Source organism: Pan troglodytes, chromosome 19 (assembly GCF_028858775.2).
Source record: "Pan troglodytes isolate AG18354 chromosome 19, NHGRI_mPanTro3-v2.0_pri, whole genome shotgun sequence".
Lineage (NCBI taxonomy): Eukaryota > Metazoa > Chordata > Mammalia > Primates > Hominidae > Pan > Pan troglodytes.
In genome coordinates this window covers 28220214-28233747 of record NC_072417.2, presented here as the reverse complement: position 1 = coordinate 28233747, position 13534 = coordinate 28220214, and the positions used below count along the sequence as shown (strand labels likewise).

Here is a 13534-nt window from a genome sequence, read left to right as displayed (position 1 = left end):
AACGTTATGTTTCTATGCTGACTGCAAGATTGATGGGATTTAGTATTACATAGTATTTGAAAATTGTTTGGTAGAGGAAATTAATGCTAGGTACGATTGTTTTCACTCTCATCTTTCTTTTTTTTTTAAAGCCTATCGGGAACCTGATTATTCATATCAGATGGCTGTACGTTTTACCACAAAGTCTTGTATAGGGAGATACAATGATGTATTCTTTAGAGTGCTGAAGAAAATCTTGGATAGTCTAATTTCTGATTTGTCATGCCATGTCATAGAGCCATCATATAAATGCCATTCTGTTGAAATTCCAGAACATGGCCTCATACATGAGCTATTTATAGCATTTCAAGGTAAAATTTTTAAAATTTCTTTAATTTTGAATTTAGTCCTGAACCATAATAGATTACAAAATTACCATATTAATATAAGATATTTTAAAAGTAATAGGTCTTACATGTTTGTTAAGCACTAAAGTATGTAGTTGACCTTAGCCTGTTTATGGTTTTAAAACTTAACACACTAATTAATTACTTTCAAATATGACATATTGTTGCTTCTTAAAAATCAATATTTTATTAATACAGCCTTTATGCAGCTAATATTTCACTTATAACTTCTTACAGAATTTTAAATTGTATTTTTGAAAACTTAGTAAAAGTGAATAATCAAACCAAATTTATTTCTATTCATTTTAAAGCCTTGTAGTTACTTACATTAGCCCCCAGATGGAGTGAAACCATCAAGTATAAATTATTCAAATTGTGCACCTTGTTTTATTACTAGGATTAGATAGCTGGACTAAACACATGCCTGCATGCACATGGAATTCAGCACTTGGACCTTTATTGAAATGTTTGGAATTTTCAGAATCCCTTTGTGAGTCTATCATTTTTTTTCTCTTCAGTTAATCCTTTTGCGCCGGGGTGGAAAGGTGCTTGCAATGGATCTGTTGACTGTGAAGATACCACTAATCATAATATCCTCCAGGTGAGAATTTCATGGTAAGGAAGAAGTATTTGTCTTTTTCTTTTTTTAGAGACAGGGTGTCACCCAGGCTGGAGTGCAGTGGTGCGACCATAGCTCACTGCAGCCTCAAACTCCTGGGCTCAAGTGATCTTCCTGCCTCAGCCAAGGAGGAAGTATTTGAAAATCAATAAAGCTATTTAAAACATTTTTGTAAATATTTCGTTATATTGAAACGTTTCTTTAAAAACCTATTTCTCCATCTTGTGAATATTTATCAATAATAAGATCATTTCTAAGGAGGAAAAATTATTTTTTAAAAAACGAATATAAAGTATTAATAATATTGATTTTTTAAGTATTATTGATTTTTGGTTTCAGTTTTTTAAACTGAGATTATGAGATTCTTAGTTATTTCAAGATGTGATTTTTTTTTCTTTCTCAAAAGAGAGCTGGAGTATCAAGATGTGTTATTTTGGAGTAGCACATCTGTAATATTAGATAGTTCCCAAGGTTAGTATTATGTATTTTACCTATGACAGAAGGATCCCTGGTCTTTGTTCCCCAAATGATGATTAAATAGTGGCTTAAAGAACAACTTCACAAACATGTCACCCTACGTTAAGCCAATGGTGCTTCCAAAATTATATCTATATTGGTCATACTAGTTGCTCTCCCCTCTACCATCCTCAGAGGCAAAGGACATAGTCTTAAAAATCCCTTCACTCTCTGGTCTAGTTCCTGAGCTCATGTCCTTAATTGTTATTGTGCATGGCTTATGAGAAGCACTTAGTTAAAATTAGTTATTATTAAATTCTGTGCTCAAAAACCCAAAATTTACATCATCGGTTTATAATGCTGATTAAAGAAAAGTCTTTTTTTTTTTTTTTTTGAGACGGAGTCTTGCTCTGTTGCCCAGGCTGGAGTGCAGTGGTGGCCATCTCAGCTCACTGCAACCTCCACCTCCCAGGTTCAAGCAATTCTCCTGCCTCAGCCTCCCAAGTAACTGGGACTAAAGGTGCACACCACCACACCCACACCCAGCTAATTTTTTGTGTTTTTATCAGAGACGGGGTTTCACCATGTTGGCTAGGTTGGTCTCAAACTCCTGACCTCAAGTGATCTGCACATATCTGCCTCCCAAAGTGCTGGGATCACAGGTGTGAGCCACCACGCCCAGCCAAGAAAAGTCTTGCTTTCCATTTTGCTTGGCTCTTTTTCTTTGATGATCATGGAAATTAGATATAATGAATGCCCAATTATCTACATATGGGATAGACATTGCAAATAATTCAAAACAAGTTTTTTAATCTTATTTTTTCTTTTCATTTTATTTTGTTTTGTTTTTGAGATGGAGTCTCATTCTGTCACCCAGGCTGCTGTGCAATCTCAGCTCACTGCAACCTCTGCCTCTGGATTCAAGTGATTCTTGTGCCTCAGCTTCCCGAATAGCTGGGATTACAGGTGCCTGCCACTACCCCTGGCTAAGTTTTGTATTTTTTATTAGAGACGAGGTTTCACCATGTTGGCCAGGCTAGTCTCGAACTCGTGGCCTCAAGTGATCCGCCCACCTCTGCCTCCCAAAGTGCTGGGATCACAGGCGTGAGCCACCACGCCCAGCCTAATCTTAATTTTAATTTTTATTTATTTATTTTTTCTGAGACGGAGTCTCGCTCTGTCGCCAGGCTGGAGTGCAGTGGCACGATCTCAGCTCACTGCAACCTCCGCTTCCGAGGTTCAAGCAATTCTCCTGCCTCAGCCTCCTGAGTAGCTGGGACTACAGGCACATGCCACCACACCCAGCTAATTTTTGTATTTTTAATAGAGACGGAGTTTCACCATGTTGGCCAGGATGGTCTCGAACTCTTGACCTCGCGATCTGCCCGCCTTGGCCTCCCAAAGTGCTGGGTTTACAGGCATGAGCCACCGCTCCCAGCCAATTTTTCTTAACCATTGCACATATTAATTGACAACGGTTGATAAGGTCAAAGCTAGACTAATTTTGGTGTTAACACACACCTTTTCAGGAATTTATCTACGTTAAGTATGGCATGCTTACAGTACATTATTGCCTGTGATACTGGAGGATAAATTTGGTTCATGGTTTAGTAATTGTACCTTTCTCTGGTATTTTTCAACCTTAGGCAAGAGATCGAATAGAAGACTTTTTTCGGAGCCAAGCATATATTTTCTACCATAACTTTAATAAAACTCTACCAGCAATGCATTTTGTGGACCACAGTTTGCAAGTAGTACGTCTGGATAGCTGTCGACCAGGCTTTGGAAAAAATGAACGTCTACACAGTAATTGCGCTAGCTGTTGTGGTAACTACAAAATATAAATATCTAAATATTTAGGTTATAGAGTCAGAAGAATATATAAGTAATTCACTTGGCATAACTGAATAGAATCTTTACAGTGATTCTCTTACCAAAAAAAAATATATATTTAGCTAAAGGGAAGTAAAAATTCAAAGCCCCAATTTTTTTTTTTGTTTTTTTTGAGATAGAGTCTCACTCTTTCACCCATGCTGGAGTGCAGTGGCGTCATCTGAGCTCACCACAACCTTCGTCTCCAGGGTTCAAGTGATTCTTCTGCCTCAGCCTCCCCAGTAGCTACCACAGCTGGCTAATTTTTGTAAAAAGTAGAGACAGAGTTTCACCATGTTGGCCAGGCTGGTCTCGATTGAACTCCTGACCTCAAAGGATCCGTCTGCCTTGGCTTCCGAAAGTGCTGGGATTATAGGTGTGGGCTACCATGCTTGGCCCCTTTTTTTTTTTTTTTCTTTGAGATGGAGTCTGGCTCTGTCACCCAGGCTGCAGTGCAGTGTGGCGCAGTCTCAGCTTACGGCAACTCTGCCTCCCAAGCTCAAACCATCCTTCAACCTCAGCCTCCTGAGTAGCCAGGATTACAGGTGTGCAATCTGTAATTTTTGTATTTTTACTGACTAATTTTTGTATTTTTAGTAGAGACAGAGTTTCGCCCTGTTGCCCAGACTGGTCTTGGAATTCCTGGGCTCAAGCAATCTGCCCGCCTTGGCCTCCCAAAGTGCTGGGATTACAGGCATGAGCCACTGCGCCCAGCCAAAGCCCAAATTTCTAAATATAGTTATTTTAATGTATATTAACTCTTCCTGATGTACTCTCTTGTATTATAAACATTTCTATAATGTTCTGTCTTAAGCTACTGTACAATGAAGGAAAACAGAATGGTCCTACCTGGAAAGCAGAGAACTAGGAAATAGGAACTAGAAAACTAGAAATAGGAACTCATAAATGGGGCACTGCAGAAGATACTGTAAAATGCTGATAGTAAAAGAAAAAATAGGATTCTCACTTTCTCCTATCTTTAAGATCATCAAATTATAAAGTTTGAAACTCACATAATCTTCCACAACTTAAATGGGCTGAACATTACCTGGTATAATATAGGTACTGAAATGGTGTGATATTAAAGGCAGATTTATATTGTTGGTATAGAATACCTCCAAGTAGTAGAGGCATAAAATGCCTCTAAATTATAATTACTCCCTGTGTTTTCCTCTGCAGTGGTTTGTAGTCCTGCGACTTTTAGTCCTGATGTTAATGTAATTTGTCAGACCTGCTTTTCCGTCCTTACCTATGGAGCTAAATCTTGCCCACAAACTTCAAACAAAAATCAGCAATATGAAGATTAGAGGTGAAAGCATTGTTACTTACTTGTGGAAGTCGGGGACATAAGATGATTTTCACATCCCAGAGCATCATAGATAGTTCCATTAAGTAAAATCAGTAAGACCAAACCACTGGAAAACATGCATTTTGGAAACTTTAAAATAAATGGTTAACATGGCATTTCTAAGAAGGCATTTAATCCAGTATCTCTAGTGTACAAAGGAAACTTGAAGTTTTAATGGATTATTTTTAATGAAATGTTTTATTGTTTACAAACGGTATGTTGCTGTGTACCTAAGAGTATAGTAAGGTCAAGAAGAGTATCAAAGTATAATAAAATAAAAATTGTATACTCTCCATATATTTATTTGTTTGGAATCACTCTTGTATGATATAAAGGCGTGTATATTATCTTTGTATTAGAACCAAAAAAGTTATTTATTTTGGTCCCTATGATTTTATTTTTTAAGATAAATTAATATACTGTATTTTTTAAAGTATAGGTTTAGGTTTACAGAATAATAGAGCAGATAATATATAGAGTTCCATACACCCACCGCACCCCATACCCTCATTCCTCCTTACACAATTTCTCCTATTATTAAGATGGTGCATTAGTGTGGCACATTTGTTACAAATGATGAACCAATATTAATTTATTATTAATTATAGCCCATAGTTCACATTAAGATTCATTGTGTTGTAAGGTTATGTGGGTTTTGACAAATTCATAATGGCATGTGTGCACCATTGCAGTCTCATACAGAATAGTTTCACCACCCTCAAAATCCTCTGTGCTTCACTTATTTATCCCTCCCCCCGTGCCCTGGCAACCACTGATCTTTTTACTGTCTCTACAGTTTTGCCTTTTCCAAAATGTCATGTAGTTGGTTGGAGTTATGCAGTATGTAGACTTTTTAGATTGGCTTCTTTCACTTAGCAATATGCATTTAAGGTTCCTCCATGTCTTTTTGTGACTTGATAGCTCATTTTTTATTGCTGAATAATGTTCATTGTATGGATATAGCATAGTGTGTTTATCCATTCGCCCATTAAAGGAAATCTTGATTGCTTCCAGTTTTTGGTGATTAAAAATAAAGCCGCTATAAACATTTGTGTGCAGGTTTTTGTATGAACATAAGTTTTCAACCCAATTGTGTAAATAACCTAGGAATATGACTGCCGGAGTGTGACTATGTGTAGTTTTATGAGAAACTGCCATACTGTCTCCCAAAGTGGCTTACCGTTTTGCATTCACCAGAAATGAAAAAGTATTCCTGTTATCCTTATCTTTCCCAGCATTTGGTATTGTTAGTTTTTTTTTATTTTGACCATTCTAATAGGTGTATGGTGGTATTTTATTGTTTTAATTTGCAATTCCCTAATGGCATCTGATGTTGAACATCTTTTCATGTGGTTATTTGCCATCTGTGTATCTTTTTGGTGAGGTGTCTGTTCATATCCTTTGCCCATTTTATAATTGGGTTCTTAATTCTCTTATTGTTGAATTCTAAGAGTTCTTTGCATATATATATATATATATAGTTGTTGTTGTTGTTGTTGTTGTTGTTGTTGTTTTTGAAACAGAGTCTTGCTCCATCGCCCAGGCTGGACTTCGTATATTTTGGATACAAATTTTTTTTAGTTAATCTTCCGATTTATTTTCTTAGTAATTTTAAAAGACATTAAGTTCATTAACACAATAAATTAAAGACTATATTAATAGATTGCAACATATATGCGTGTAATATATATGATAATAAAATTACAAAAGACAAGAAAGAAAGTGAAGCAATGTTGAAGGCAAGGTTCTGTATTTTCCTAGAACTAAGTTTACGTATTAATCTGAAGTAGACTGTGATAGGATAATACGCATATTGCAATCACTGGCACTACCACTTAGAAAACAACTGAAATAATACAACTCAAAAACAGAAAAACTGAAAATCTACACTGGAAAACATTATTTAACAAAAAAGCCAGTTAAAGATCAAATAAAGAACAACAACAACAACAAAAAGACAGAAGAAATACAGAAAACAATTAGCAAAATGGTAAATTTAAGTACAACCATCAACAATTGTATTAAATGTTATAGTTCTAATGCAATCAAAAGGCAGAAATTGTCAGACAGACTGAGTAAAAAGAAAAATTCAACCATCACTACCTGCAAAAGAAATGCATCAGATTCAAAGACACTAATAGTCCCAAAGTAAAAATAAAAAATATAGACACTATACAAGCAGTAACCATAATATAGGTCAAGTGAATATATCTATATCAGGCAAAATAGATGTTAAAGCAAGTACTACTCAGCATGAAAGGGGTATTTCATAATGAACACAGGTTAAATACATCAAGAAGAAATAATGTATCTGCACCTAACAGAGCTTCAAAATATTCAAGTCAAAATGTAAAGAATTAAAAAAAGGAAAATAGATAACTTGATAACAATAATTGAATATTTCAATAATGTACTCTCAATAATTGATAGAACAGCTGGTACAAAAACCAAAAGGATGTAGAAGACATAGACAACATTATCAACCAGCTTGAGCTGACTGACATCTGACAAGGTGACATCTTTTTTTTTCTTTTTTTCCAAATTTTTAATTAAATACAAGTTTGCAAAGATTTTTTCACATTCTTTGTGAAAATTTGCGAAAAAAAATTCTTTCGCTTTATTCCTTCAGCTTTTCATTCCTTCAACAATGCCTTTCACAGAGAAGAAGTTTTTAATTTTAATAAAATCCAACTTGATAATTTTTCTTTCATGGCATGCTTTTGTTGTCATATCTGAAAACTCATTGCCAAACCTAAGGTAACTAGATATTCCTGTTATCTTCTAGAAGTTATATAGTTTTATGTTTTATATGTAAGTCTAAGATCCATTTGGAGTTAATTTTTATGAAAAGTATAAATTGTATGTCTAGATTCATTTTTTTGCATATTGATATCCAATTGTTCCAGCACCATTTGTTGAACAGACTGTTCTTTCTCCATTGAATAACATTTGCTCCTTTGCTCCTTTGTCAAAGATTAGTTGACTACATTTGTAAGGGTCTATGTGTGGGCTCTTTATTCTGCTCCATTATCATTTTGTCTATTATTTTGTCAATACCACACTGTCTTGATTACTGTATAGTAAGTCTCACATTTGAGTAGCGTCAGTCCTCTGACTTTGCTCTTTAGTTTGGTGTTATTCTGAGTCTTTTGCTGCTCCATGTAAACCTTAGAATCATTTTGTTGATAACCACAAAATAACTTGCTTGGAGCTTGTTTAGGATTACAGTGAATCTATACGTCAAGTTGGGGAGAATTAACATGATAACAATACTAGGTCTTCCCATCTATGAATGGAATATCTCTCCATTTGTTTAGATATTCTTTGACTTATTGGAGTTTTGTGGTTTTCCTCATATACATCCTGTACATTTATTATTATATTTATGCCTTAATATTTAATTTTTTCATGCTAATATAAATGATATTGTGCTTTTAATTTCAAAGTCCAAATGTTCATTGCTGTTATAAGAAAGGCAATAGACTTTTGTATATTAACCTTATATCCTGTGACTTTACTATAATTACTTAGTTCCAGGAATTTTTTGCCTATTCTTTGGGATTTTCTACATTGACAATCATATCATCTGTGAACAAAGACAGTTTTATTTCTTCTTTTCCAATCTGTATACCTTTTATTTTCCTTCTTATCTTATCGCATCAGCTAGGACTTTGAGTATAATGTCGAATAAGAGTGGTGAGAGGGGATATCCTTGCCTCATGCCCAGTCTAAAAGAAAGGGAAAACATCTAGTTTCTCACCATTAAGTGTGATGTTAGTTATAGACTTTTTGTAGACTTTCTTTGTTAAGTTAAAAAATCCCCTCTATTCCTAGTTTGCTGAGAATTTTTATCACAAATGGGTAGTAGATTTTGTCAAATGCATTTTCTGCATTTATTGATATGGTCATATGATTTTTCTTTAGCCTGTTAATGTTATGGATTACATTAATTAATTTTTAAATGTTGGACCAGCATTGCATATTTGGAATAAATCCTTCTCGGCTATGTGAATAAATATTTTTATACATTGTTGGATTTAATTTGCTAATATTCTGTTAGGGATTTTTGCATTTATGTTCATGAGATATATTAGTCTGGAGTTTTACTTTTTGTAATATCTTTATCTGGTTTTAGTATTAGAGTAATGCTGGCCTCATAGGATATGAGTTAGGAAGTATTCCCTTTGCTTCAGTTTTTATGGAAGAGATTATAGAGAATACGTATCATTTATTTCTTAAATGTTTGGTGGAATTCACCAGTAAAGCTGTCTGGGCCTCTAACAAATACTGGAATGTACTTAAAAATCATAGTGAAGGGGCTGGAATAGTGTAGCAGGCAGAATAAGGGCCTCTCAAGGATGTCCACATCTTCATCCACAAAACCTGTGAATATGTTAAATTACATGTAAAGGTGAATTAAATAAAGTTACAGCAGAATTAAGGTGGCTAAACATTAAAATAGGGAGATTATATTTGATTATCTTGGTGGGTACAATGTAAACACAAGGGTCTTTATGAAACAGGAAGAAGGAAACAAATGAGAAAGAGAAAGAGGTGGGGATGGCAGAAGCAGAGTCAGAGAGATGTTATGTTGTTGGCTTTGAACGCAGAGGAAGGCAGCCATGAGCCAAGGAGTGCAGGTGGCCTCTAGAAGCTGGAAAAGGCAAGGAAATGGTTTCTGTAGAACCTCCAAACAGGAACAAAGTCCTGCAAACACCTTGTGTTTAGCCCAGTGAGACTCATATTGTATTTCTGGCCTACACAATTGTAAGATGGCAAATTTTTGTGATTTTGTTTTGTTTTGTTTTTTAGAGACAGGGTCTCACTATATTGCCCAGGCTGATCTTGAACTCCTGGGGAATTTGTGTTGTTTTAAGCCACTAAAAAACAAAACAACAACAACAACAAAACTATCTGGGCCTGATGCTTTCTGTCTTGGAAGGTTATTAATTATTGATTCAATTTCTGGCTGGACATGGTGGTGCACACCTGTAATCCCAGTACTTTGGGAGGCCGAGGCTGGCAGATCACTTGAGCTCAGTTGTTGGAGACCAGCCTGGCCAACACGGTGAAACCCCGTCTCTACTAAAAATACAAAAATTAGCCATGCGTGGTGGCGGGCACCTGTAATCCCAGCCACTCAGGAGGCTGAGGCACGAGAATTGCTTGAACCCAGGAGGCAGAGGTTGCAGTGAGCCGAGATCACGCCACTGCACTCCAGCCTGGGCAACAGAGCAAGACTCTGTCTCAAAAAAAATAAATAAAAATAAAAAAATTTTAAAAAAATTCAATTTCTTTAATAGATCTAGACCTATTCAGAGTATCTGTTTCTCCTTGTATACATTTTGGTAGGTTTTGTCCTTTAAGTAATTTGTTCATTTCATCTCAATTATCAAATTATAGAATTATTTATAATATTCCTTTATTATCTTTTTAATGTCATTAATGACATTAATGTTTAGTAGTGATAATCCCTCTTTTATTTCTGATATTAGTAATTTGTGTCTTCCCCTTTTTTTTCTTGGTTAGCCTGGCCAGAGTTTTATCAATTTTACTGATGTTTTCTAAGAACCAGCTTTTGGTTTCCTTGATTTTCTCTGTTGATTCCCTGCTTTCAATTTAATTGATTGTTGCTCTAATTCTTATTAGTTCTTTTTTTCTGCCTGCTTTAGGTTTATGTTGCTCTTCTTCCTGTAGTTTCCAGAAACTTGTACCTCTAATCTAAGGCACATGCTTAGATTATTGATTTTATATTTTTCCTATTTTCTGATATGTGCATTCAATGCTATCAATTTCCCTCTAAACATTTGCTGAATCCTACAAGTTTTTATAAGTTGTATTTTCATTTTTGTTTAGTTTAAAATATTTTAAAATTTCTTTTGAGATTTCTTTGACCCATGTGTTATTTAGATGCCTATTGTTTAATCTCCAAATATCTTTTAATTTTCCAGCTATCTTTCCATTATTGATTTTTAGTCTAATTCCATTGTGGTCTGCAGGCTTACTGTGTATGGCTTTTTTTTTTTTTTTTTTTTGAGACGGAGTCTCACTCTGTCGCCCACAGGGAGTGCAGTGGTGCAATCTCAGCTCACTGCAACCTCTGCCTCCCGGGTTCAAGTGAGTCTCCTGCCTCAGCCTCCCGAGTAGCTAGGACTACAGGCGCCCGCCATCATGCCTGGCTAATATTTTTATGTATTTTTAGTAGAGACAGGGTTTCACCATCCTGGCCAGGCTGGTCTTGAACTCCTGACCTTGCGATCCGCCCGCCTCGGCCTCCCAAAATGCTGGGATTACAGGCATGAGCCACCAGGCCCGGCTTGCTTTTATTGTTTTAAATGTGATCAGTACTCAGGAGGCTGAGGTAGGAGGATCGCTTAAGGCCAGGAGTTTGAGACCAGCCTGGGCAACATAAGCATCTCTTAAAAATTTTTTGCTCAGGTACTCTGTTATGTCCAGAATGTTGTTTATCTTGGTGAATGTTTCATGTGAGCTTTAGGAGAATATATGTATTCTGCTATTGGTGGATGGAGATCCTGTAAATGTCAATTAGATCCAGTTGATTGATGATGCCGTAATTCAACTATATCTTTACCGATTTTCTGCCTGCTGCATTTGTCCATCCCTGATAGAAGAGTGTTGATGTTTCCAAGGATAATAATGGGTTTGTCTATTTCTCTTTGCAGTTCTGTTAGTTTTTAACCCACCTATTTTGATGCTCTGTTGTTAGGCACCTATAAACGACTGTTATGTCTTCCTGGAGAATTGACCCCTTTATCATTATGTAATACCATTCTTCATCCCTGATAATTTTCCTTGTTCAGAAATCTACTTTGTCCAAAATTAATATAGCTACTCGAGCTTTCCTTTGATCAGTGTTAGCATGGTATACTTTTTTTTCTTCCTTTAACCTAATGATAACCAGTTGCTGATAGGTAGCTATTCTGAAATGAGGACTTTCTGTCAAGATAGTGATGTTTTATTTTCACTGTGAGCTGGCTTTGTTTCCTGCATAACTATAACAGATTGCTAATTAACATTGATAAATATATCTCATTACTTTTTCCAATCACCATACAGGTTGAGTATCCCTTATTCAAAATACTTGGGGCCAAGCATGGTGGCTAACATCTGTAGTCCCAGCACTTCAGAAGGCTGAAGCAGGAGGATCACTTGAGGCCAGGAGTTTGAGACCTGCCTGAGCAACATAGTGAGACCCCATCTCTACAAAAAAAAAAAAAAAAATTAAATAGCTAGGTATGGTGGCATGTACCTGTAGTCTCAGCTACTCAGGAGGCTGAGCTATGATTATGCCACTTCACTTCAGCCTCAGTGACAGAGCAAGACCCTCTTTAAAAAAAAAAAAAGACAAAAAACCTTGGGGCCAGCAGTGTTTCAGATTTCAGATTTTGGAATATTTGCATTATACTTAATGGTTGAGCATCCCTAATGCAAAAATCAAAAATGCATCCCTAATCCGAAATCAAAAGTGCTCCAATGAGTATTTCCTTTGAACATCGTGTTGACACTTAGAAAAGTTTCAAATCTTAGATTTTCAGATTAGGAATACTCAAACTGTATCTTTCCAAAATAAAGCAGTTCTAATTCCACCGCATATTGGGGGCTAAATTTTACCAGTACTGCTTATGTATCCTGCCGTGGTTTTCTAAGTGTGTTATATATTTACAGTTTTGTCTCTTGAAATAGACAATTTTACTCTGGCATAGAGCTATTTATTACTTCTAATGACATGTTGATGCTACTTTTAGGCATTTTATTTTAATTTTATTTCAATAGGTTTAGGGGTACAAGTGGTTTTGGTTTCATGGTTGAATTGTATACTGGTGAAGTCTGAAATTTTAGGGCACCCCTCACCCAAGTAGTGTACATTGTACCCAATATGTAGTTTTTTATCCCTCATCCCCCTTCCACTTTCCCCTCTTCTGAGTCTCCAATACTCATACGCATTATACCACTCTGTATGCCTTTGCATACTCATTACTTAGCTCATACTTATGAGAACATATGGTATTTTGTTTTGTTTTGCTTTGTTTTTTTTGTTTCGAGACAGGGTCTTGCTCTGTTACCCAGGCCAGAGTGCAGTGGTACGATCTCGGCTCACTGCAGCCTTCACCTCCTGGGCTCAAGCAATCGTCTTACCTCAGCCTCCTGAGTAGCTGAGACCACAGGCATGCACCATCACACCCAGCTAATTTTTTTTTTCTTTGGTAAAGCCAGGTTTTGCCATGTTGCCCAGGCTGGTCTCGAACTTCTGAGCTCTAGTGATCCACCTACATTGGGCTCCCAGATTTCTGGGATTACAGGTGTGAGCCACCACACTCAGCCAGTATTTGGGGTTTTTTTGTTTTGTTTTGTTTTTGTTTTTTAAGAGAGAGTCTCACTTGCCCAGGCTGGAGTGCAGTAGTGCAATATCGGCTCACTGCAACCTCTGCCTCTCTGGTTCAAGTGATTCTCGTGCCTCAGCCTCCCGAGTAGCTGGGATTACAGGCATGCGCCACCATGCCCAGTTAATTTTTGTAGTTTTAGTAGAGACAGTGTTCTGCCATGTTGGCCAGGCTGGTCTCAAACTCCTGACCTCAAGTGATCTGCCTGCCTTTGCCTCCCAAAGTGCTGGGATTACAACCATGATCCACTGTGTCCAGCCTGGTTTTTTACTTCTGAGTTACTTCACTTAGAATAGTGACCTCCAATTCCATCCAAGTTACTGCAAAATACATTATTTTGTTCTTTCCTATAGCTGAGTAGTATTCTATGGTGTATACATGCCACATTTTATTTATCTACTTGTCAGTTGAGGGGCACTTAGGTTGGTTCCATATCTTTGCAACTGTGAAT

General features: G+C 36.4%; 1 protein-coding gene across 5 annotated transcripts in view; it reads left to right on the top strand.

Moving 5' to 3' along the window:
- ZPBP2 (zona pellucida binding protein 2) overlaps positions 1 to 13534 on the top strand; it is a 32549-nt gene that overhangs the window by 4279 nt on the left and 14736 nt on the right. For 2 of the 5 annotated variants that reach the window (XM_003315461.4, XM_511463.6), the window contains 4 exons: positions 132 to 350; positions 905 to 987; positions 3108 to 3288; positions 4513 to 5731. In XM_003315461.4, coding sequence (XP_003315509.1) covers positions 132 to 350; positions 905 to 987; positions 3108 to 3288; positions 4513 to 4640 — 611 coding nt within the window. In that variant the 3' untranslated portion in view covers positions 4641 to 5731. Of the gene's footprint in view, positions 1 to 131; positions 351 to 904; positions 1002 to 3107; positions 3289 to 4512; positions 5732 to 13534 lie in introns of those variants that run through there. The other 3 variants (XM_054671544.2, XM_054671545.2, XR_010152873.1) reach the window with 2 other exon arrangements.